This window comes from Trematomus bernacchii, unplaced genomic scaffold (genome assembly GCF_902827165.1).
Source record: "Trematomus bernacchii unplaced genomic scaffold, fTreBer1.1, whole genome shotgun sequence".
NCBI lineage: Eukaryota > Metazoa > Chordata > Actinopteri > Perciformes > Nototheniidae > Trematomus > Trematomus bernacchii.
Window position 1 is genome coordinate 28,064,618 of NW_022987720.1, and position 25,360 is coordinate 28,089,977.

A 25,360-nucleotide genomic window follows, 5' to 3' on the forward strand; every position below is an offset into this window, starting at 1 on the left:
TTGGAAATTAAACAAATAATCAAAATTGGTGTCACAACAGTGTCTCTATTATATCTACTAAGTACTAGATAACTTATAACGAAGATACAAGTAGTATGTAGCTGCAATGAAACGTGTGTATATCTTAAACTGATGGCCTTTTTCATAACACTCTCTATGCTGCAAATAACATTGTTTTGGTGGAGTAATTCCAGAAATTATTCACATTTCAGAAAAACGACGTCTAAAATTAAAAACAGCCTGTTAAAAATGTAGGAAAAATACAGACGAAATTATTTTAAATACCTTTTTTTGTTAGTTACTGTCTTGGTTCGTACATGTGACAATTTTGAATTTAGGGTGGATTTTCTGTTTGAGAAATACATTAGTGAAACATTAATATTTACACTATAATAGTTATTATGAAAAACGTATTATTAATATAAAAAAACGTCAACCATGTATGCATCAATCACTCAGTTCAAATAATTAAATGACTGTACATTCATTTATAGATATTCAGTTTTATTTAGACGTTTGGTCGTTACGACAGTTTTACGACAGTTTTACGGCACTATTTAAAAGTCAAGCGCGGAATTTGTAAACAGAGCTAACAGTCAGTCCATCAGGTCGATGCTCGAGGCTGCTTCTCTTAAACTTTTTAATTAAACACTTTTGATAGACCGGAATTCATTTTCTAACTTTATAATTCGTTGTGAGTTAAGTTTGTCAACAGCTGTCACAACTTTACAACTGTGTGGTAGGTTTAGTGAGTGGATGAAATGTCTTTAGCCGGTGAGCTAACATGCTAAAAGAGTGGATCCAGCTCAGTCGGAGGTCAGCGTGCAGGTAGCCGGCGCAGCTGCACCTCAGAGCGGGGAGGGATGCTAGCACTGCTCGGTAGATCTCTGCTTAGACCCGGATTACAGCAGCGGCTCGGGGTCATTCGGAGGTGTTTCTGTGCGGCGCAGAGTGACCAGTGTCTGGCTGACATTCCTCCTCCTCCACCGCAGCAGGCAGACATGAACCGGGGGCAGGTCCGGGGTCAGATCCGGAGGGTCCTCTGCGTGGCCGAGAAGAACGATGCGGCTAAAAGCATCGCAGCCATCATGTCTGATGGCAATGCGAGGAGGGTGAGTCCTGTCTTCTCTCACATTGTGGAAAATACACTAACAGATAGTGCTATAAGTCAGTGCTTTACGGTATTTAAAGAAGGAATCTGCAACACTGATTCAAGGCTTGTATTGCCATGTGTACACAGTGTAGTTATGACAATGACATTCTTAAGTCACAGGCTCCTCCAACAGTGCAACACAATTAAACAGATAATAGTGTAAGTAAATAAAATAGAATAGAATAGAAATAGTACAGAATAGTCTATATACAAGTAATTGGAATATTCAAATCAAATCAAATCAAATCAAAGTTTATTTATAAAGCACATTTAAAAGCAATTTTTTGGTCGGGCCAAAGTGCTGTACATGTAATAAATACTGCAATCACATAAAAACACATTACTACAATCACAATAAAAGACAATAAATTACAACAGATATATAAAAAAACACAGGGAAAAGTCAGGAGTCGTGCTCCGCTCTGACTAAAAGGCCAGGGAGAAGAAGTGTGTTTTAAGAGTAGATTTAAAAACCCCTAGGGTCTGGGCCGACCTCACATGGAGGGGCAGAGTGTTCCAGAGCCTGGGGCCAGCTGCTGCGAAGGCTCGGTGCCCTCGGGTTTTGAGACTGGTCTTGGGCACTACCAGCAGCAGCTGGTCAGCAGACCTTAAAGCTCTGGCTGGGGTGTAGCGCTGGAGGAGTTCAGCTATATAGCCCATTTAGTGCTTTAAAAACAAATAAAAGGAGTTTAAAATCAATTCGGAACCGAATTGGAAGCCAGTGCAGTGAGGCCAGAATTGGGGTGATGTGGTCACGCTTTTTGTGGCCAGTGAGTAGACGTGCAGCTGCGTTCTGCACTAGCTGCAGGCGTTTAATTGACGCCTGGTCCATACCCACGTACAGAGCGTTGCAGTAGTCCAACCTCGAGGTAACAAAGGCGTTAATAACCCTTTCCAGGTCTTTAAAAGATAAAAACGACTTGGTCTTGGCCAATAGTCGTATTTAAAAAAAGCAGGTCTTGACTACGCTGCTGACCTGCTTATCGAATTTAAAAGCGCTATTGAAGGTCACTCCAAGGTTCGTGACAGAGGGGAGGATATTATTTTTGAGGGAGCCCAGAATATCAACCTGGGAGGCTGGAGGTTGGGGTCCAAAAAAGATAACCTCAGTCTTGCTCTCATTGAGGTTGAGGAAATGTTTGCTCAGCCAGGATTTGATCTCTGCTAAGCAGTCCATCAATAGCTGTAATGAGTTTACATTTGAATTGAGTGGCAGATAGATCTGTACATCGTCGGCGTAGCAGTGGAAGGGGATGTTGTGTTTTGTGAGAATTGAACCTAGGGGCAGTATGTACAGTTGAAAAAGGATGGGGCCCAAAATCGAGCCTTGGGGAACCCCACAGGTAAGAGGGGCTTTGGCAGAGGAGAAGGCACCTAGCTGCACTGAGAAGCTACGGTCTGTCAGGTAGGACCTGAACCATGCAAGGGCAGAGCCTGTGATGCCAGCGGACTGTTCGAGCCGTGACAACAGGATGCTATGGTCCACAGTGTCAAAGGCAGCTGTCAGGTCTAACAGCACCAGGACAGCTGGGCTACCTGAGTCGGCGGCTAGGAGCAGATCATTAAAAACTCTTAAAAGGGCTGTTTCAGTGCTGTGCATGGGTTTGAAGCCAGACTGAAACTTTTCATGGATGCCATGCATGGTTAAAAAAGACTGCAGCTGGGCGTAGACTACTCGCTCCAGGGCTTTAGATAAAAAAGGTAGCTGGGAGATGGGCCTAAAATTTGCGAGAATGGAGGGGTCGAGATTTTTCTTTTTAAGTAGTGGCTTAACCACGGCATGTTTGAAGGCAGCTGGGACACATCCTGAGCTAAGAGAGGTATTTATAAGTAATAAAATACTTGCTCCAACTGATTCGAAAACATCTCTGAGAAGGCGAGAGGGAATGCTGTCTGAGGTGCAGTTTGTCGGCCGCAGGTGCTTGACTACATCCGAGAGAGAAGAGAGGGATACAGGCTCAAAGTGGTCGAGGACAGCAGGGCACAGAAAAGGAGCAGGATCTGGGGTAGCACTAGTGTGGGCTAGCCTAAGAGCAGATACCTTTTCAATAAAAAATTTAAGAAACTTATCACAGAGAGTAGTCGATGGGACAATAGAAGAAACATCACAGGGATTAATGATCGAGTTGAGGACATTAAAAAGAACCTGAGGTTTATGGCTGTTTTTGGAGATTAACAGAGAAATGTGCTCTGTTTTGGCTGCTTTGACTGCCGTCTGGTAGTCAGAAAGGCAAGCACGAAGGATTTCTAAGGAGACATGGAGTTTATCCTTTTTCCATTTTCTCTCTGCACGCCTGCAAGCGCGTCTGAGAGCACGAGTACAGTCATTGAGCCACGGCTCTGAGAGAACTTTGGTGCGTCTAAGCGTAAAAGGAGCAACAGAATCCAGTATTAGGGTACATGTCGAGTCAAACATGGAGATAAGCTCATCAGCACTAAAAACACAGTTCACCTCTAATTTACAGATCGGAGAAGCATTAAAAACATCAGAGAACTATATTGATATATATAAGTTGCAAACAGGTGAATGTTATGGATGTTCTTTCAAAAGTGCAGGTGCAGTTTTATGGCCTGTGGGATGAAACTGTCCCTTTAAGCATGTTTCTTGGTTTTGTATCTATCAAAACAAACTGTGAATACATAAACCTGTATGAAGATAATATACAGAATATATTTACAAAGCAGTGGTGTAAGAAGCACTCTTTTGAGAAGAAAAAGAAGATGAACCTGTATTTATCCTCCTAGGGGGGAATTCAGTTTTCACTCTGGTTTTTATATTTTTTAATACACACACAATGCCGGTAGAATACACATGTATGCATCTGGAGAGGCGCCAGAGCGAAGAGGCTGCCAGTCCTCACTTTATAGTACAAATACTATGGCCTTTGAGTACTCCATTACAAGTTAAAGTCCTGTTATTCAAAGGTGGGGTAGGTAATTTTGGAGAAACCAGCTCGAGTGCGCTAGAATTTGAAAATACACAACCGAAAAAAATCTGCCTCTTCCTTCAGACTTCCTTACAGAGCCCCTCCTCCAACACACACGAACGCGCACATGACCAATGAGGGCACGAGATAAGTTTGTGCACAGATGGAAGGCTGACAGGCAGGTAGGCCATCCAGTTATTTTAGCCGGGCTGGCTAAAATGATTGGTCGTACTTTTTACAGTACTACGGCTTCCACAGATGACATTTTTTTATGGATTTTTTGTCAAAGCACTTAAGATATTCATTGCTATTGGGATGTTAAGAGCATTCCATGGAATATAACAAAAAGTGTATCTCGAGCCGGTTTCTCAAACTTACCTACACAAGTACATCCCGATAGCAATGAATATATTAAATGCTTTGACAATAAATACATAAAAAAATGTCATCTGTGGAAGCCGTGGCGCTGTAAAAAGCACGACCAATCATCTGATTTTTTCCAGTTGTGTACTTTCAAATTCTAGCGCACTCGAGCTGGTTTCTCCATTCTTACCTACCCTACCTTTAAGGTATGAAATTACTCACTTGAATTATGATGGAAATATCCTTCTAGTGGCAATCTCTGCAGAAACATCTTTCTGTAAAGTGAAGCACAAGCATTGAAATATAGGAACAAAATATTTTATTGATTTAAGATATTCATTGCTATCGGGATGTTAAGAGCATTCCATGGAATATAACAAAAAGTGTATCTCGAGCCGGTTTCTCAAACTTACCTACCCCACCTTTAAGTAAAAGTACTTAAAGTACAAATAGTAGGGCCCATTTCAGAATAATATAAGGTAAAGAAGTATTATCCAGTAAATGTACTTCAAGTATCAAAAGTACTTTTTAAACATGTAAGAGCATGTTAGTGTTGTATTTGGACCAAATTAAGATACTGGAAATACGATGTAGATTAGTAGTACTGCATTATACCATATCAGCTTATACTGTATGTGGTATTAATATGTAGAAAAGTAACTAGTAACTGCCTAGCCTCAACATACAGAGGAAGGGTTGCCACGTCTCGTGAAAATGTTCGGACTTAGTAAATTAACTGTGTATAGAAATATTGGCACTCATTTCTTTGGCTAATCCAGTGAATAATAAACCTGATCATAACATTGAAATATAAATCTTATGTGTTATAATCCATATGGAGTAACGTCTTGTATACCCTGACTGTGTATCCTTACTGTATATCTCCTGAAATCAGAGCATAGTAATATAAATGATAAAAGTGAATCTGTTTCTAAGATTTCTATATTTGTATGTGCTTCTGCTTCAGTACTGATTGTCTTCTTTTCCATTTTAGAGAGAAGGGATGTCAAAGTTCAATAAAATCTACGAGTATGAATATAATCTCTTTGGCCAGGTAAGTGTTATAAGAAAAGTATAAGACCTTTACACACAAGCACCTATAAGTCTGTTCTTTTGTGCTTTAAATATCTCTTTATATCTCCATCCATCTCCAGGATGTGACGGTAACAATGACCTCGGTATCTGGCCATTTACTGGGTCTGGAGTTTAAAGCACAGTATCAGAAGTGGTGAGTAAAACTGGATTTCTTATTTGATTTTCTTGGTATTTCCTGCATCACACTGTATCATAACTAGGGATGGGTATCGTTAAGGTTTTAACGGTACTACTACTTTTATCGATACCGCTTATCGACCCGGTCTTTTAACGGTACTCTTATCGGTTCTTTTGGAGAAAAAAAGAAGGTAAACTAACTAAACAAATTGTGAACAAAACTAACATTGCTTTTTATTTAAATTAAATACATAATATTTCACATCAAAAGAAACAACAATGTTTTAACAAATCGTATTAAATAATGTGATGAGAACTGTAAACAGAATAGCTGAAACTTTAACAAAATAAATAACTCAGTTACCTCTAATCATTAACCCATGTTTGTATAATTGAGTTAACTCCGTGTGTTGCTGCTAGCATACATAACACCTGACGTGGAAACGTTACTCGTGGATGGGGCTACAGAGCGTCTAGAAAGACAGTCGAACCCGGTGCATTTCTCCGTCTGGATGTGGTGCACGCTAGATGTTTAGACAAATTGCTCGTGTTACCGCCCTTACATGCTAAACTCTTATTGCACTTTTGGTAACGAGCATCGAGACGGGTAAACGTTTAACCACACCTCGGAGCACTCTCCGCCATCTCCGCCGTGTGTGTGTGTGTGTGTTGCTGCATGTAGCAGCTGCGTGTGTGTAAACTGCCCCGCCCCCTCGCACACAGACGAGAGAGATCTCTAAAAATAATCATAGACGCATTTTGTAGTCTTTTTGCGTATTAGAAACGGAGTTGGCGACACTAAAACTGCAATATAATGTTTATGTAGCAATAATACATATGACATATATTTTTTACATGTCTCCAGTACCGATAAAAAGACCGATAACGTCGGAGCTTAACGGTACCACGGTCTTTAATAATTCAGCCCCGGGGCCCCTTTAATACCGGGGCTCGGTACCCACCCCTAATCATAACAACTGATGGTATTTGTTCCTTTCCTCATAATAGGTACAGTTGCAGTCCTGTGCTGTTATATGATGCTGAGGTAGAGAAGTACTGTCCAGATAACATGAAACAAATCAAGGTATGCTAATATATTGCCCTCCCATTAGTCATATACAAAAATTAATCCTTACATTGTATTTAAAGAAATCTGTCCCTCTTTCTGTTCCTTTAAATAATTGTAACTGTGATAGTTTGTTTTAACTATGTATTAATAAAAAACAGGATGAGCTGCTGTACCATTTTATTATGTGGAGTCAGAGACAATAATAATGATTATGGATAATAGAAATACACCTGAATCATTCCCTCTAAATCTTTACTTTCTCCTTCTCCCCCCCGCTCCTCTCTGTCTCTAGCGGACACTAGAGAAAGAGGCGAGGCAGTGCCAGGCTTTAATCATCTGGACCGATTGTGACCGAGAGGGAGAAAACATTGGCTTTGAAATCATAGATGTCTGCAAAGCAGGTAGGATAGTGATGTGTGAGTTGTTATTGTGTGGATTTGATCACCTCTTAGAGAATGATTCAACAGTTTGGTAAATATGTTTATTGCTGAGAGTTAAATGAAAACATTGATACTACTGTCAATATAAAGCTGGATCTAGAATATGGTTAGCTTAGCTTAGCCTGAAATAAAATCCAGTGGCTCTGATCACCAAAATATCGTATTTATTCCGTTTAAAATATAGCAGAGTTACATTTCTTTCCCCACAAATCGCTCCTAATAATAGTGTGTGTGTGCTTTTTCAGTGAAGCCAAATATGCAAGTGTTACGGGCAAAGTTTTCTGAGATCACCCCCAACTCCATCCGGAGAGCTTGTGAGACGCTAATCGAGCCGGATGCTAACGTTAGCGATGCTGTCGATGTGCGTCAGGAGCTGGACCTGCGAATAGGTAAGACTGCACCCTTAAACTACTTAACTACTAAGAAACACATAGTAACAACAAAGTCAAAACGATTCTGTCATTATGGGGTGCCCGGCTCAACAGGTGATTGTTCATACAGCATTATCATACTTTGGCAGCCTTGGTTAAATGTCACTTCAGCCCTGATTTAACATGAGGGGTTATCAAAAAAAGTACAACATATTAATATGATCCCATCCTCTCCGCAGGTGCGTCCTTCACTCGCTTCCAGACCATGCGCCTGCAGAAGACCTTCCCTCAGTCTCTGGCCAATCAGCTGATCTCGTACGGCAGCTGTCAGTTTCCCACTCTGGGCTTCGTGGTGGAGCGCTTCAAAGCCATCCAGGCGTTCATACCGGAGACTTTCTACAAGATCAAAGGTACAAACTCCTGCCTGCTCACACACACACACACACACACACACACACACACACACACACACACACACACACACACACACACACACACACACACACACACACACACACACACACACACACACACACACACACACACACACACACACACACACACACACACACACACACACACACACACTTCATGTTTTAAACTAAATCGTTCTGTCTCAGTGCTGCACGACGTGGAGGAGGAGTCTGTGGAGTTCAGTTGGAAAAGAAACCGTCTCTTCCACCACACAGCCTGCCTGGTGCTCTACCAGATCTGCATGGAGGTATGTGCCCGTTTTTAAGTATATTTTATGTTATTGATGTTTGATATGTTAAATACTTTGTTAATAGTTTATGTTTGTGAATTTGACGTTGAAAATCGAAAGGATATTTTTCTCTTTGGATTGGTCATATTTGCCTCTTTATCCTAAATTCCTTTATAGGACTTTTATGTGTTATGTAGTTATTCTCGTAACTAATTAATATGCTTACTTGAATTGCTTTGTAGCCTAAACTTCTTCAACACTGGCATTTAAGTCCCTTAAACAGTAAAGCAGCGTTTAGTTATTATGCTCCAGATATCTGGAACAAACTCCCAGAAACCTGCAGGTCCGCTGCAACTCTTACTACTTTTAAATCCAGGCTGAAGACTTTTCTTTTTGTCGCTGCTTTTAATTAAACTATTCACATCTTAAACTGCACTGTCACTTTTATCCATGTATTTTTTCTTTTAATGTTTATTTTATTATCTTTGCTTTTTAATGACTGTTTTTAAATGCCATTTTCTTAATGTCTTTAATTTTTTGTAAAGCACTTTGAATTGCCTTGTGTTGAAAGGTGCTATATAAACTTGCCTTGCCTTAAACACCAAGCCGATTTCGGCCGTCGATAGATGTCGGGCCGTCGATGAGCGTCGTGTCGCCCTACTCAGTGTCTTGGTGTGTACTGCACCGTTGTGTCTTTTCGGCCGACACCTTCCGCCGCCGATTCGACATGTTGAATCAAGAGGCTGTCGGCTAAAGAAATCACTCTGATTGGCTGTTCAGCTAGCGAATCAGTGCATGAGAAGCGAAACGGAAGTGAGGGACCCAAACAAACGACTAAGAAGGCAAATCTGAGATTTCATTTAACTCCAGCTCTCGACACAGGTTCGGGAAAGCCCCATGAGTTTCTCGCTTATCACGCAGTCTGTCTTCCGGTTGCCTCTTTTGAATGACGAATACACACTACCGCCGCCTGCTGGTAAGGAGAGTTATTGCCACTCACGCATGCGCAGTTCGTACGTGCTTCTTGGCCGTCGGCTGAAGTCTTTGCGGTGTGTTCCAGTGCGACACATGGCCAAGACGCAGGAGACGTGAGGCGTGTTCTTTGGTGTCAGTTTGGTGTGTAAGGAGCTTTACTTGTTGCCATTTTTGTAAGCTTTTTTGCTAGTTTACCACAACATCTTTGCCTATGCAAAGCAAATGGAAATCCAAGAAGAGAAGAATATACAAAAGTAAAGAGCTGGTACCTTTTTTAATTTTACTACAAAACTGTCTATCTCTAAGCGGTTGACCAATCAAAACAGAGCCGAACAGCTAACCAATCAGAGCAGACTGGGCTCTGGTTTCAGACAGAGGGTGAAAAGAGGTGCTGCAGCACAGGCAGTATGAGAAAAATAAAGATCTCTTTGAACATTAAAGCAGTGCCTGCGTGCGTGCCTGCCTGCGTGCGTCCGTGCGTGCGTGCGTGCGTGCGTGTGTGCCTGCCTGCCTGCCTGCCTGCGTGCGTCCGTGCGTGCGTGTGTGCGTGCCTGCCTGCCTGCCTGCGTGCGTGCGTGCGTGCGTGCGTGCAGCCCCTTGTCCACCTGAGCTGGAGGACACAGCATAAATGAATTTTAATGTGTTGTCAATCTGCCTGAATAAAAATGGGCTAAATGCCACGTTTTGAAAGGTACACATCAGAATATCTCTACTCATTTTCAGGATCCCATAGCAACGGTCTCCTCAGTAACCAGCAAACCCAAGAGCAAGTGGAGACCGCTGCCTCTGGACACTGTGGTGAGAACACAAGTCAAATAAACAACACACAAATATAATCTGCATTTAAAAACACACATCTGTCTGTGGTATAAAGTATCAGCTTCTGTGTTCATGTAAACAACAATCCTCTCCTTTCATCTGACCAACAGGAAATGGAGAAACTTGCATCTCGAAAGCTAAAAATAAGCGCCAAAGAGACGATGACAATTGCAGAAAAGCTCTATACCCAGGGGTGAGTGCATGCTGGGTAATCTACATTCATACTGCAATCTTTTGGTTTTGTCCGACCATGCTTACTGTCCTTATCAGTTTCACTGTAGTTTGTTTTTGTTTCATCGTGAAGCCACCGTTTCAGAGGCTCTCTGTCAGTGGGCATGTATTTTTTGTTTTCCAGATTGTAAACGTCCTCAAAGTCGTGGCTATCTTTGTTCTCGCCATCTGGCAGGGTCGTGTCTTTCAGGGAATTAAAGGGACAGTGCCTGTTTCATTTTTTCATTGTATTGCCTAGGGGCTGCCTCATTAACTGAATATTTATTAAAATCCTAATTTTGTCCTTTCCAAATCGCAATGATTGGTAAAGGCCAACAAATTAATATATATATATATTAATATGAACATAAGAAGGTAAAGTAAAAATGTGCAATATAAAGTATACTGAAATTAAGATATTCATATCAACATAAGAACTTGGAAAAAAATCAAATACATACTACTGCTGCCCCTGTCCACAGTAGTATGTATTTGCCATCTACTGTAGGTAATAAACACTGTATGAGTAGCTGAATCAAGCCCATTAACAATTGAGTATGTAAGTCGCTTTGGATAAAAGCGTCTAACAAGTGACATGTAATGTAATGTTAGAAACACAGACTGATACGCAGTGTTTCCGCCAGACCAGGGCTGAGAGGGCGTCCACCCCGAGAGCGAGGGGGGGGGGGGTGTGTGTGTGACGTCACGTGACTTGAATTTTGAATTGAGCCGTCCCTTATAGATACTATCTCTTTACGTATTAGTGATGGGGATTCCGGCTCTTTCAGCTCCTAAACGGCTCTTCATTTTACCACGGAGCCTCAGTTTCGAGGCTTCGGTGCTCGCAGTTCACTAACACCCCCCGCCAAGGCTCGCCGGCAGTACACTTTCCGTCACAGGAACACACTTTGCTGGCAGCGAAAAGAATCCCGCCAGACTCCTTTGCCCCTCCAACAGGGATGTCCTTGTCCTTTTTCCTTTTCGTTATTTCAAGCGATAAAAACTCTCGATCTTCTCTCGAATTATTATTATCTTTGGACGCCCTCGGCTCGAGTTCAGGGCGTTCCAAGCTGAATAAGGGCATCTAATGACGGCAAGAAGCCCCCCTGGCGGAAACACTGCTGATACGTCTGAGAGTTTACCAGCAGGGTCTTTTTGCTCTCAGATTGTCTGCGTGAAGATGACTGTGTGTTTGTTTCTCTTCAGGTACATCAGCTACCCTCGAACAGAGACCAACATCTTCCCAGAGAACCTGGCTCTCGGCCCCCTGGTGGAGCAGCAGACTCACAGCCAGGCCTGGGGGGGGTTCGCTCAGCGGGTGATGGAGCAGCCCGGGGGTCCCAACCCTCGACAGGGAAAGAAATCTGATCAAGCCCATCCCCCCATCCACCCCACCAAGTTCGCCAACTCTCTGCAGGTAGGTCTGCTGAAACTAGACCTTCAAATCTTCCCTCTGCCCAGTCATGAGCAACACACACCAGAACCGACCGTGAAACTCAGTATGAGACTGTTGATGTTTGTTATTTACCTCGTTTATTTCACTCGGTGCAAGAAGACCTTGATAAGACCTCGCACCGAGTGAAATAACAAACATCAACAGTGTGTGTGTGTGTGTGTGTGTGTGTGTGTGTGTGTGTGTGTGTGTGTGTGTGTGTGTGTGTGTGTGTGTGTGTGTGTGTGTGTGTGTGTGTGTGTGTGTGTGTGTGTGTGTGTGTGTGTGTGTGTGTGTGTGTGTGTGTGTGTGTGTGTGTGTGTGTGTGTGTGTGTGTGTGTGTGTGTGTGTGTGTGTGTGTGTGTGTGTGGTGTGTGTGTGTGTGTGTGTGTGTGTGTGTGTGTGTGTGTGTGTGTGTGTGTGTGTGTGTGTGTGTGTGTGTGTGTGTGTGTGTGTGTGTGTGTGTGTGTGTGTGTGTGTGTGTGTGTGTGTGTGTGTGTGTGTGTGTGTGTGTGTGTGTGTGTGGAAAATAAACATTCAACGTGATACAGTTAATTCAGAAAATTCAGGCAAACACGGGAAGGTCTTTTTAAAAGAGAAATTGCAAGGGAGTACAAAGAGAGTTTCTTATTTGTAGAAAAACAAACAAAAAAGGACGTTAAAGGTAGGGTAGGTAAGTTTGAGAAACCGGCTCGAGATCGCTAGAATTTGAAAATACACAACCGGAGAAAATCTGCCACTTCCTTACAGAGCCCCTCCTCCAACACACACGAACGCGCACATGACCAATGAGGGCACGAGATAAGTTTGTGCCCAGATGGAAGGCTGACAGGCAGGTAGGCCATCCAGTTATTTTAGCCGGGCCGGCTCAGATGATTGGTCGTGCTTTTTACAGCGCTACTGCTTCCACAGATGACATTTTTTAATGGATCTTTTGTCAAAGCACTTAAGATATTCATTGCTATCGGGATGTTAAGAGCATTCCATGGAATATAACAAAAAGTGTATCTCGAGCCGGTTTCTCAAACTTACCTACCCCACCTTTAAGGAACCACTTAGACGCTTGAAATAAATTTCTCCATGCAAGTTAGAGATATGCAATTGTGAAGAATGTACCCTTGAGTGAGTGAACTTGAATGCTTGACTGTATGCTTTTTTAATACTTGAAGTTTGCACTGTGCAACTGTATTACCAAGGAAACCTGAAATGAATAACACCGCTCGGGACATGCCTAGCAAATGTTCCTTTTTTCCCCTTTGTAATTAGATGTGCTCTTAGGAGTTGTTTTTAAATATAGGCATGTTGACGTCATTATAATTCCGCTACGAAAATGTTTCTGATAACAAGAATTATTGGTAAAACACACCCACCCTTCCCACCCAGTCATCCAGTCATACACCCTATCTGTTTAATTTAAATATTATGAAATACATTTTGCTTCTGTTCCTTCTGTGTCCAGGGCAATGAAGGACGTGTTTATGAGTTCATCGTCCGGCACTTCCTGGCTTGTGTATCCCAGGATGCTTTGGGGCACGAGACCGTGGTGGACATCACCATCGCTCAGGAGAACTTCTCCGCCTCGGGACTCATGATCATCGCCAGGAACTACCTGGACGTTTACCCCTATGACAGGTGGAGTGCCAAGGTATATTTTAGTTAATTAAACTAACTAAGCTCAGAGAAAATGCAATCAGATGTACATGATTAGCTTTGATTCAATGATGATGAGACTTTGCTATAATTTGCCTGTGTGTGATTGTATATCCTTTATATCCTGTTAACCTATTTTATTCATGCCAGGTGATTCCAGTGTATGAGCAGGGCTCTCAGTTCCAGCCCTCTGCGATCGAGATGGCGGACGGACAGACGAGTCCTCCTCAGCTGCTCACTGAGGCCGACCTCATATCCCTGATGGAGAAACACGGCATCGGTACAGTACACACACACACACACACACACACACACACACACACACACAGACACTCACTAAATATGAATTTGTCCAGCAAAAAGTGATTATTTGTGCACACAACATACTGTAAACCCTGCACATGTCTCAGTTTATTTTTGCACAGTCCTGTTCTATGTAACTGTAACTGTGTCTACTTATGTATTTTCAGGCACTGATGCAACTCATGCAGATCACATCGAGACGATAAAGAGTCGCATGTATGTCGGTCTGACAGCTGACCTGAGGTTTCTGCCTGGAGAGCTCGGCATGGGACTGGTGGAGGGTAAACACACACACACACACACACACACACAGACACACACAGACACAGAGAGACACACACACACACACACACACACACGCATATATGGATGTCGTTGATATTTTGTGACGTCATTCCCACCTAAAAAAGAAATAAAATCCTCCTATGAAATTCTCAATTGAGTTGATTTATGAGATAAAAGAGTTCAGATTTGTGTAGAATTAACTTTTTGTAGTGAGTTTATCTCTTTAATGCGAGGCCAGCGAACTTGACGGCAGTGAAGAAGTTATTTTTGAAACAAATATGGATTGAAGCTTTTTGACTTTTTAACGTTTAATTTGTGTGTGTTAAGGTTACAACTCCATGGGCTATGATATGTCCAAACCTAACCTGCGTGCTGAGCTGGAGGCCGACCTGAAGCTGGTGTCAGAGGGACGGAAAGACAAACGCAGCGTCCTGCAGAACCACATCCAGAAATACAAAACCGTCTTCATCGAGTCCTTCAGGAAGGCCAAGAAGTCAGTGACGATTTACTTTGGATTAGATCTGTGTCTTTCTGACGAGCAAAATCCTGTCATATTTTATAATATTTGGTTAGTTACACCTATGCTTTTACCTCAGGTTAGATGAAGCCCTGGCGCCATATCTGGGTGCCGCTCAGGTGATCCCTGAAGAAGAGCAGCAGGACATGGAGATCCCGCTGACCGTCAGGAAGTGTCCTCAGTGCAGTCGGGACATGGTGCTGAAGAGGAAGAGGGAGGGGAACAGGTGAAGACAGACAAAACATGAACATCTCTTCAGCTTGTGTTAACTGTGGTGGAAACTTCTGAAGCAATGGAGACTCAGAGAGACACGGGGAGAGCGGGAACTTTGATGGCAAACACTGATGGTTTATTTGGAGCTTCGGCCGTAGAATTCACAAGACATGTGCTGTGCCACGAGGTGACACAGTAGATGCCAAACCAATTCTGAAGATCTCTACCCCAGACCCGTGTATTTAGCTAGTTCTAAGAGAATAATCAACATTGTGCATAACAAGATAAAACCATAACACCTCTATCAGCTGACGCCAACAGGCAGGAACAGGGAGACAAAGCACTGAGAGCACAGCAGCCCAAAGTTACAGGCCTGTGCTCAGTGAGGGCAGTACACACTGATAAACTGGGTCAGAGTTATGGGCCTAGGAAAATATTGCCCCAACATTAACAAAACACACAACTCATTTCACACATCTAACGAGATGAGAAAGAAACCTAAAGCTAAAACGCTGACTCATTTCCAGGTTTAGGACTCATTCCTGCACCACTGGCTAGAATCAGAATACCTTTATTAGTCCCACAGAGTGGACATTTACATTGTTACAGCAAAAAAGAGACAAAGACAGCTTAATGTTACCTAAGAAGCATGCATAAAAAAGTTACAAAAAACACATCCTGTAACAGTTCTGAGGATTTAGCAGCCGGGTATATATTGCACAGTTATTAACGGCATATATATATTGCACATAGATTACATTAGGTAATAATGCTCTTAATTCCCGCTCCCTACCTCGTTCTGCCCCCTGCAGTAAGTACCTGTCCTGCACGGGGTTCCCGGACTGTAAGACGGCGGTCTGGTTCCCCGACTCGGTGCTGGAGCTCAGCAGAGACGACAGCGTCTGTCCCACCTGTCGACCGCACCCTGTTCACATGTAAATATATAATTTATTATACACACATACATATTTTCTGCACTTTATTTTGTTATTTCATGTATGTATGAATGCTTCGTGTCTTTGTCTTTGTATGTTGTCGATTCTGAATGTTTTGATGACACCTTAAAAGGAGTAGCTTTACTCTTCTTGTTCTAATTGTAAAATGACAATAGATGCTTCTAATCTAATCTAAGTTCTCTAGTAGCCTGTTTTTAAAAATCAGTTTTCCAGAGTTCATTCTGGAGATCCATTTTCTTAGGATTATCGAAATCTGGGTGTGGGAGAGAAACTCCCTCTGGAGGAAACTTACTGTAGCACAAAATCCTATACAACACACTGCAGGGAAGGCCTATGACAGGGCCTCTTTAAATAATGTATAGGAGGAATTTAAATCTGCATTTAAAACCAGTGCATCTAAGGCCCCATTTACACGGAGACGAAAACGAACCGAAGTCGATATCAAAAAAGTCTTCCGTCCACACGGAATTGGTACAAGAAACGTGTCCGTCCACACGAAACCGCTCGACCCGCTGGAGACGCTGTAGTACATATGCCTGTAAGTGGCGATGTACTTCCGCCACAAAATACACCAAAAGCAGCGAAGAAGACCCCCCGAGCATGGTTGCCTGGTTGCCCTTCTGGTTATTCTCCGCGGTGGATTTAGCAACATGTAGTTCATGTAGTTCTCCATGTCCACTTGTTGCTGATGGTTGTGGTAGAGGAGCTGTAGATTTTGCACTAACATCTGTATCATGGTCAGTAGCGTCTGGAGCACGAATGCAACCCTGTGATCCCCCATTGTTGTTGTTGTTGGCGAAACACATCAGCAATGACGCGGGGGGTCAGCAGGAGAGGTGGGGAGAGGCGTGGCTATGATCGTTTAGGGCGTACACACGGTGCTGCAAGCGTTACGTTACCAGACCTTCCCACTTTGGGATGCGTTATCGTTTTGAGAGCTCCGTTTCTGCGGTTCCGTTACGGCCTCGTGTGGACGAACCGTCCATACGATAAAGAACTATAGCGGATAACACCCGTTTCGTCTCCGTGTGGACGGGGCCTAAATGTCTTAGTCCTAAGTAGTTGACCCTGACTGATTTGCACAACAATGCTTGTAATGGCAATTTTGATATTTCAATGTCCTATATTCCGGTTGCCATTATTTCACAGGTGATGTTTAGAGTGATCTTACGCAGACACATGACAGATACATTTTCCAGTTGTTGGATGCAGTTTAGTTTGTGGTTTATTGAAGATCTGTACAATACCAATGTTGTGGTGAGTTGATGAATGAGTGCTGCTCTTCCTCTCCCTGTGTCCTCCCTGTTTCCCTTTGACCCATTTTTAAACCCTGTGCAGCTAACCCCCGCCACCAAGTGTTCAAAATAATATGGCAAGATAAATATAAACAAAATAAACTGACATGCCAACAATACACATAAATGGCTCCTTCAAAGCACATTTGTCTTCTCCTAGTTGTCATAATAACCTGATGCAGGCATAATTCAGTTATACATACTTAGTTTAACTTCCTCTCAACACCTCACACACCCACAGTAACATCATATTCAACATTAAAACATATGCACATATTCTTTTTAGTTCCTTATTTTGCCTCGAACACACAGCTTCTTGTGTGTGTGTGTGTGTGTGTGTGTGTGTGTGTGTGTGTGTGTGTGTGTGTGTGTGTGTGTGTGTGTGTGTGTGTGTGTGTGTGTGTGTGTGTGTGTGTGTGTGTGTGTGTGTGTGTGTGTGTGTGTGTGTGTGTGTGTGTGTGTGTGTGTGTGTGTGTGTGTGTGTGTGTGTGTGTGTGTGTGTGTGTGTGTGTGTGTGTGTGTGTGTGTGTGTGTGTGTGTGTGTGTGTGTGTGTGTTCACACACAACAACACACTCTCTCCTTCCGTGGCTTCCACAGTGCAAAAAGAAACTTGTAAAATGTCTTGTTTACACCAGTGGGCGTTCACCCTGAGCACGTGTTCGGCTCAGTCCAAATATAGGGCAGTGCTCCACACCAGCATCTGTTTCCATGGCAACCGATCTGGTACAGAGCTCAAAGTTGAACGACAGCTTTAACTCTTAAATAAAAATAAATAATATCGATGTTCTTTTTTTTAATCAGTGTGTTAGATAACCGCCTCAACGGTTTCCACGGCAACCCGGTGTGTGTATAAGTACACACACACATTTTGAAAAGCAGCTTTCAAACACTTGATGAGGCACAGTGAGAACTCAGTGTGTGTGTAAATATGCTGTTGCTCAAAAAAGGGCGATGTAGGATGTCATCATCAGCCTGTACCTGAATGGGATGAATTATGATCAAACCACAAATCAATTAAAAACTCATTTCAATTATTGAATTTAACTAAATACTCCACCCTGTTTGTTTACATGTATTCAGGGTCTTTTGCACCTTTTATTTAAATGCTGTCCAGTTCACTTTGTGTCAAACACTTTTTTGTGATAGGGCCGGGTTTAGTGTTAGTTTTCTTTGTGTGGAGCAGGTGGGAGAAGTACTCAGATCTCGTACCTAAGTAAAAGTAGAAGTACCAGAGTGTAGGAATACTCTGATATAAGTAAAAGTCCTGCATTCAAAAGTATTAGCATCAAAATATAGTTAAAGTAGCGACAGTAAAAGTAGTCATTGTGCAGATTGGCCCATTTCAGAATAATATATATGATATGTTTTATAATGATTGATAATTAAAGTGTTATCAAAGCAAAACTTATCTCGTGCCCTCATTGGTCATGTGCGCGTTCGTGTGTGTTGGAGGAGGGGCTCTGTAAGGAAGTCTGAAGGAAGGGGCAGATTTTTTTCGGCTGCGTACTTTCAAATTCTAGCGCACTCGAGCTGGTTTCTCCATTCTTACCTACCCTACCTTTAAGTACAGTACTTGAGTAAATGCACTTAGTTACTTTACACCTCTGGGGTGGAGGCATGCCTATCAAAAAGTGATAAAAGTTTGGTTGATAGGATGATTTAATTTGGTCAGTTTTGATTACTTGGAGTAATGCATCTACTACACAAATCTTTTTTTGAGGGGCAGCTCAGCCAAATAGTGCATCTGCTGTTGCTAGGGGACTTTAGTTCGGACTTGCTTTTTTCTCATTTATGTGTGGTATTTATCCATGATACAAGTATATGTAATATAAAGAATAAATGACAAGCCAGTATCAGTGTTAAGTTTTAGTAGTTTCAAGTAGTCTAGCTTAATCTACCTGAGGCCTGTACTACGAAGCCGGATTTTCGCTTAGACGGCTAACTTCAGGGAAAACTCGGGCTTTCCGGTCCTACGACGCTGGTTCTCTTTTTAGCGGGCTAGATCTCCATGGTAACTTATGCTGAACGGCTAACCTGGTCGGGACCAGGTTAGGTTGCAGGCTAGAGATCAACTCAGTGAAAGCACCGCCTGCTGACCAATCAGAGCTCCGTGTGCGGAGTTTAAAGCGATCAAGTCATATTACAGGATAGAGGAAATACAGAAAAACTGCCGTTGCAGGAAAGACGGCCGGCCAAAATCAACTGACTGTGTGAACGTGAAAATTAATAGAATATCCCCTCCCATCTTCAGAGCCATCTGACTCCCGGCTAAAATGATTGGTCGTGCTTTTTACAGTACTTCGGCTTCCACAGATGACATTTTTTTATGGATTTTTTAATATATTCATTGCTATCGGGATGTTAAGAGCATTCCATGGAATATAACAAAAAGTGTATCTCGAGCCGGTTTCTCAAACTTACCTACCCTACTTTTAAGAAAGCTTACTTAAATATCTGCCACGACATAAGTAACCGGATCAGAGTAACATTAAATACAGAGTGCAGACGTCGATGTGTCCCATTATCATTCATATCATATCACATCATAATGTATCATATATTTCCTTATTTGAGTCAGCTTCTTGAGCCGTATCTGGCCGTGCAACACTCACAGTGTCACATACTGTATGCAGAAGTATTATTTTAAGCAACACATTAAGTTGACGAAACACTCGAGTCAAATTCTCCTAATTAAAGTCAGATCCACTCGTGTCTTGGACGGGGCAGTGATTTCATAAACCTGTTAATGTACGCATTCAAACGCTTTTTCTTTTACCAGCTGTATTCACCTTGCAGGTGCAGCTATGTGGCTTTTATCCTGGATAAAGTGTTTAAGTCATGGATGTTTAAAGTCTTCATATTTGTCTAATATTATAGTTCACTTTTCATTCAGGAAGTATGACGCTGCGCTGTCAGTACGCTTCTCCATGTTTGTGATTGGTCAAATGTTGCTAACCCCGCCCCTTTCATGTGAACGCGCACCTAACTAGATAGGACACGGCTGGCTTGAGCGATCCACTTGATAACCAGCGTCGTAGGACCGCTTAGTGAGAGCGCGTATGTTTTGGATTGGGCCAACCGGCTAACTCAAACATATCCAGGTTAGGTTGAACCAGCTTCGTAGTACAGGCCTCTGGAGTTATCAGAGGTTTATTTGGATAAAATCTGGATTTCTTCTCATTAACAAACCATTACAGTAATATCTGGTGGGTTTGAATCCAGCGCAGAACAGTTCATTCATTTTTTAATGTTTTTGGCTCCGCTCCATCACACTGAAGTCAATTATTTCTAATGTTTGTGTCCTTTGTATCATTTTCCAGGTTGCAGTTCAAGTTCCGTAGGGGCAGCCTCCCTCCCATGATGCCTTTAGAGTTCGTCGGCTGCATCGGAGGGTGTGACGAGACGCTCAGGGAGGTGCTGAACCTGAAGTACCTCAGAGGAGGAGGAGGACGAGGTAATGGTGGAGGAAGAGGAGGAGATACTGTTTTGTTTGTGTGTTTGTTTTGTTTTTAATTATTATGTGTTAAATGTGAAGCACTTTGAATTGCCACTGTGTCGTAAAATGTGCTATACAAATAAACTAACCTGGAACCTTGAACCTTGAGGAGGAGGAGGAGGAGGAGGAGGAAGAGGAAGAGGAAGAGGAAGAGGAGGAGATGATCCCCGTCCTCCAGCTCCAAGGCCCCCGAGACCAGACCCACCCAGAGCCCCAGTTTCAACCCCTCGTCCCCCCGTCCCCGCCTGGACCCCGCAACCCGGACCCTCGTCGGGAATTAGCGACGCCATCGTGTGTAACTGTGGTCAGGACGCCGTGCAGCTGACGGTGCGCAAAGACGGACCCAACCAAGGCCGTCAGTTCTACAAGTGCAACGCCGGCACCTGCAACTTCTTCCTGTGGGCGGACGAGCCGGGCCAGCAGGGGGTCCCAGTGCAGCCTCCTCAGCCACCAAGACCCTCCCTGGGGTTCAGAAACGGACAGGCGGGAGGCAGAGGGCAGGACGGGGGAGTGGGGGGACAGGGGGGACAGACGATGTGTAACTGTAACGAGGAGGCGGTGAAGCGCACGGTGCAGAAAGACGGACCCAACAAAGGACGCGTGTTCCACACCTGTGGGAAACCCAGAGAGCAGAGCTGCAGCTTCTTCCTGTGGGCGGACGAGAACGAACCTCCACCAGGTGAGGCACACACACACACACACACACACACACACACACACACACACACACACTCTATCTGCATATTGAAGTACGAATGCGCTTTCACACCGGAGTACTTTTCCCGTTTAGTTCCGATAGTTCCTGGGATTTTGTGTTCACACCAAAAAGAGAACTTAGTTCATGAGAACTTTTACCCCCTTTTTAGTGCCTGCTAGAGAGGTGGTACTATCCATGGGAGAAAAAAGTTCCAATTTCGATTGGCTGGGCGAATTGCAAACCACGCCCCGTAAAACTCGGAAAAGTTTTGTGAAGCCGCCATTGTATTTGCTGGCATTAGCATTATTAGCATTAGCATTAGCCCTGCGCACCAACGGAGAGAGACTAACTTATGGCAACACAAAAGAAAACATGGGAGCGGTGGAGTGATGAGGAGGTGTCGGCGTTCTGGCGATTTACTCTGAAGGCTTCAGTAGAAGCTGCTGGGAGTCCCAGCAGCTTCTACTGAAGCCAGTCCCCAACTCCGGGGACTTCCGGCCGGGGACTTCGGTAGGCAGTATACGCCGTGAAGTTGTTTGCGGCCTGCCAGTAAACCCAAAGCAGAAGAAGAAGAGGAAGAAGAAGTGACGTCAGCGGCTCATTTGCGTAATCTTCCCTCAGGGACTTATTCCGGTGTGAACGCAATCTGCTCTTTAGTTCCATGGGGGCACTAAGTGCTGGGAACTAAGTGCTGGGAACTAAGTACGGCAAAGTACTTGGTGTGAAAGCGGCTATTGAACCTGTATAATGACAATAAAGGATTCTATTCTATTCTATACACACACACACATTTGAAAGATAGCGGGACTTTTCCACTTGTCCGTTTACCTTCTCTTTCTCTTGCATTACAAGCAGACTCATATTAAAGAAAATAAACACTAATTAATTTGTTCAAACACATGATACATTACTGACGGTAAGTCCTGTGCTTTTAGTTTGATTTGAAGTGAAACAAGACACTATGATCCGCCTCATCTGTACTTTGTGTTCTGCACTTGTCAGAATGCTGACCATAGCTGTATAAAGAGAAATGGATATAGCTTGTTTGTCACTATGAAGCTGTGGCACATGAAGCTCTAAAGAAGTGCAGAGTATTACATGAGTAATCTTGCAAATTTAGTGGCGCCATAGAGCAAGTGTGCTCCTTTTTAAACTGCCTCCCAATCGCTCAGCTAGATTGTTAACTACTAATTCTGAGTGTGTTAAATATAGATCACAGACACAGCTTTGTTGCATAAATACACATAGTGGCATTTCAAACCACAACATTACAGTTTACCTCGGGGGACTTCCATCATCACATGTTGTTTGGTTTCTGTCCGTGTCACTTCTCAAATCATTACACTTCACCATTTACTACCTCTTTCTCTCTCTTCCATATGAAACGTTACAGACAGTAAGTGCAGTGCATTTCGTTTCATTTCTCACAGTTAAATGTCAGACTGTATTAATCTGGCTGTCAAAAAATCGACATCTTGAGGCAGCTCGTGCTATATGCACGCTTTGTAAAACACACAGAGTTTATTTAAACATCTTAACACGAGTGAATACAAGATGTGCACAGAGAGAGAGAGAGAGAGAGAGAGAGATTTTTTCCCTCACACATATATTTTATTCAACAATAAAGAAAAAGCTGTCACGACTCACAAACACTGAGACCTTGAGGCGTCCACTTGAGTAGAGAAATGTGACGTTGTGTTTCACCTCTGTGACAGTGTCGTTCGGAGGAGGAGGAGGAGGAGGAGGATTTAACGGAGGAGGAGGAGGAGGAGGAGGAGGATTTAACGGAGGAGGAGGAGGAGGAGGAGGAGAAGGATTTAACGGAGGAGGAGGTGATGTTGGGGGAGACGGAGGGAGGAAAGGGAGGAAGACCTCAGCTAAAGACGCTACAAAACCTCCAGCTGCGAAGAAGCCCCGAACCTGTGGGATCTGCCACATGCCGGGACACACCCGCACCACCTGTCCCCAGCGGTGACCCCCCCTGTCCCCAGCGGTGACCCCCCCCTGCAGAGAGACACTTTGTAGAGGCAGGTTTTCACATATGCAACCATAAGCACCTCTTTCATGGACACGGAGCTCTTCTTCTTCTGTGGTTTCCCCCCAAAAAGCGACTCCAAATGGTCCAGCATTTTTCAGATGCATGCTACACGTTTTGAACTCTGTTTGAACTCTACCAGAAGAAAGGAGGAGTACGTTTAGACGTTTTCTAAAGCCTGCTTGGTGGTGTGCTCAGTTTCCTGAATGTCCCTCGAGAGTTCATGTGAAATGTGCTCAGCTGACTCAAAATGAACACGTCGTCTTTTGTTAAATGTATTTACAGTCCTGATGAGATCCTGACTCCTGAATACATGTGTTTTTAAGAATTTGCACACAGTTTCTTAATAATTAACGGTGGTATTAATATGTTTACTTTTGATCATTGTCACCGTCTCTTACAGCTGTTTAAAGTGGGTTGATTCTTCAAGGTCGAAGAACAGCAGAATGTGTTTATATTTTGTAAATATAATGAGTGCAAAAGACTCTGTAGCTCTGAGGCATCGTCAGTACCAAAGGTTTTATTTGAATATTGATGAATGCTAATAAATATACTAAAGCCTTCCTTGGTTTTTTTGTATCTTTCCTGTCAGAGGTTGAGTTTCGGGCAATGGTTTGGTTTTTCCTTTGTTCCACTGGTTTTGGTTTTGTTTTGAGTCTTCAACTTTGATCCAGCTACATTTTAGAAATGAAACCAAAACCGAGATGTGTTTCTTGCTACTGAACATAATAAACACAACACATGACATGACTGATAAAAGAGTTTCAGTTTCTGCTAAACGCGTTCATGTTTCCTCTCTTCTTCCACTCCAATGGTAACATAAGTACTGAAGTCCTTTGACTAAATATTGGTAGTACTACAGCACTTTAGAAATACTTGCATAAGTATTACTAGAAGTACCCCTGTGCGAGTTATGTCAATACTATAAGAAAGCAAAACAATAGGGAAAATAAAAAAAGGGAGAAATTAATTAATTACATATTTTTAAAGTAGAAGAATGTATATGCAAACAAATCTAGAGATACTTATAGTCTATAAATGAATACAGAAACAAATGCCCCATAATAGAGGAAAATGCCTATAATTAATACAATATATTTTTTTATAAATTATAATTAATAACATGCAAATGAAGGGAAAAATAAATAAATGGATATATATATTTAAATGTCATATCATTAACTTCAATCATGGCATATATACATTTTTAATAATTACATACTAAAACCGAATTAAAGGTGGGGTAGGTAATTCACTTCAGAAACACTTTTTGTTATATTCCATGGAATGCTCTTAACATCCCGATAGCAATGAATACATTAAATGCTTTGACAATGAATAAATCCATAAAGAAATGTCATCTGTGGAAGCCGTAGTACTGTAAAAAGCACGACCAATCATCTGAGCCGGCCCGGCTAAAATAACTGGATGGCCTACCTGCCTGTCAGCCTTCCATCTGCACAAACTTATCTCGTGCCCTCATTGGTCATGTGCGCGTTCGTGTGTGTTGGAGGAGGGGCTCTGTAAGGAAGTGGCAGATTTTTTCCGGTTGTGTATTTTCAAATTCTAGCGCACTCGAGCTGGTTTCTCCATTCTTACCTACCCTACCTTTAAGGTATGAAATTACTCACTTCTAGTGGCAATCTCTGCAGAAACATCTTTCTGTAAAGTGAAGCACAAACATTCAAATATAGGAACAAAATATTTTTTAGTGGAGGGGAGTTTTGAATAACTTTATTGGCTGTTTCCATGTTATTCAAATTGCTTATACATTTTTTTTTTTTTTGGTCACATTTATGTATTTATCTTTCAACATTACTTTTTTAGTCGGACAGTTTTATTCTTTTTTTATGGTGTTTATTATTTGTTAACTGTTTTTAAGTACTTTGTTAACTACAGCTGTCAAATAAGGCAATGCACGTTTTTTTTATATGGCACCTTTCAACACAAGGCAATTCAATGTGCTTTACAAATATGAAAGACATTAAGAAATAGTGACGCGGAAACACAATAAAAAATGCTATTTAAAACCAGTATAAAACTATAAAGGTAATGGAGTAGCAGTGGAAAGTAGCATAAATCCAAACACCTCAGAAACTTTCCACTACTGTCCCTGGTTTTTTCCTGCATGCATGCACACTGTGTGGGTGTAACTGGTGCCAAATGTTGAATGTTAATAAGTCTGTTGCATAAACTGTTAAATATTTCCCCTGATCATACATGTCAGGCAAAGTTTGC

The 25,360-nt window shown here is 42.6% G+C and overlaps 1 protein-coding gene across 1 annotated transcript; it reads left to right on the forward strand.

Moving 5' to 3' along the window:
- Positions 1-600: 600 nt before the first annotated feature.
- Positions 601-23,872, forward strand: top3a (DNA topoisomerase III alpha). The gene is made up of 20 exons (XM_034144269.1): positions 601-1,112; positions 5,438-5,497; positions 5,598-5,671; positions 6,664-6,739; positions 7,017-7,125; positions 7,410-7,553; positions 7,775-7,945; positions 8,156-8,256; positions 9,937-10,011; positions 10,143-10,225; positions 11,449-11,659; positions 13,134-13,319; positions 13,475-13,604; positions 13,795-13,908; positions 14,240-14,405; positions 14,509-14,655; positions 15,455-15,577; positions 20,215-20,348; positions 20,500-21,069; positions 22,881-23,872. Exons 1-20 carry the CDS (start codon positions 864-866, stop codon positions 23,060-23,062), a joined length of 3,105 nt encoding a protein of 1,034 aa, XP_034000160.1. The 5' UTR covers positions 601-863; the 3' UTR covers positions 23,063-23,872.
- Positions 23,873-25,360: the final 1,488 nt, after the last annotated feature.

Excerpts from the sequence above, each read along its gene's own strand:
- top3a (XM_034144269.1), top strand. The coding sequence starts at position 864 with ATGCTAGCACTGCTCGGTAGATCTCTGCTTAGACCCGGATTACAGCAG. Across the intron at positions 5,672-6,663 it reads AAAGCACAGTATCAGAAGTG|GTACAGTTGCAGTCCTGTGC; the intron begins GTGAGTAAAACT and ends TCCTCATAATAG. Across the intron at positions 13,320-13,474 it reads ATGACAGGTGGAGTGCCAAG|GTGATTCCAGTGTATGAGCA; the intron begins GTATATTTTAGT and ends TATTCATGCCAG.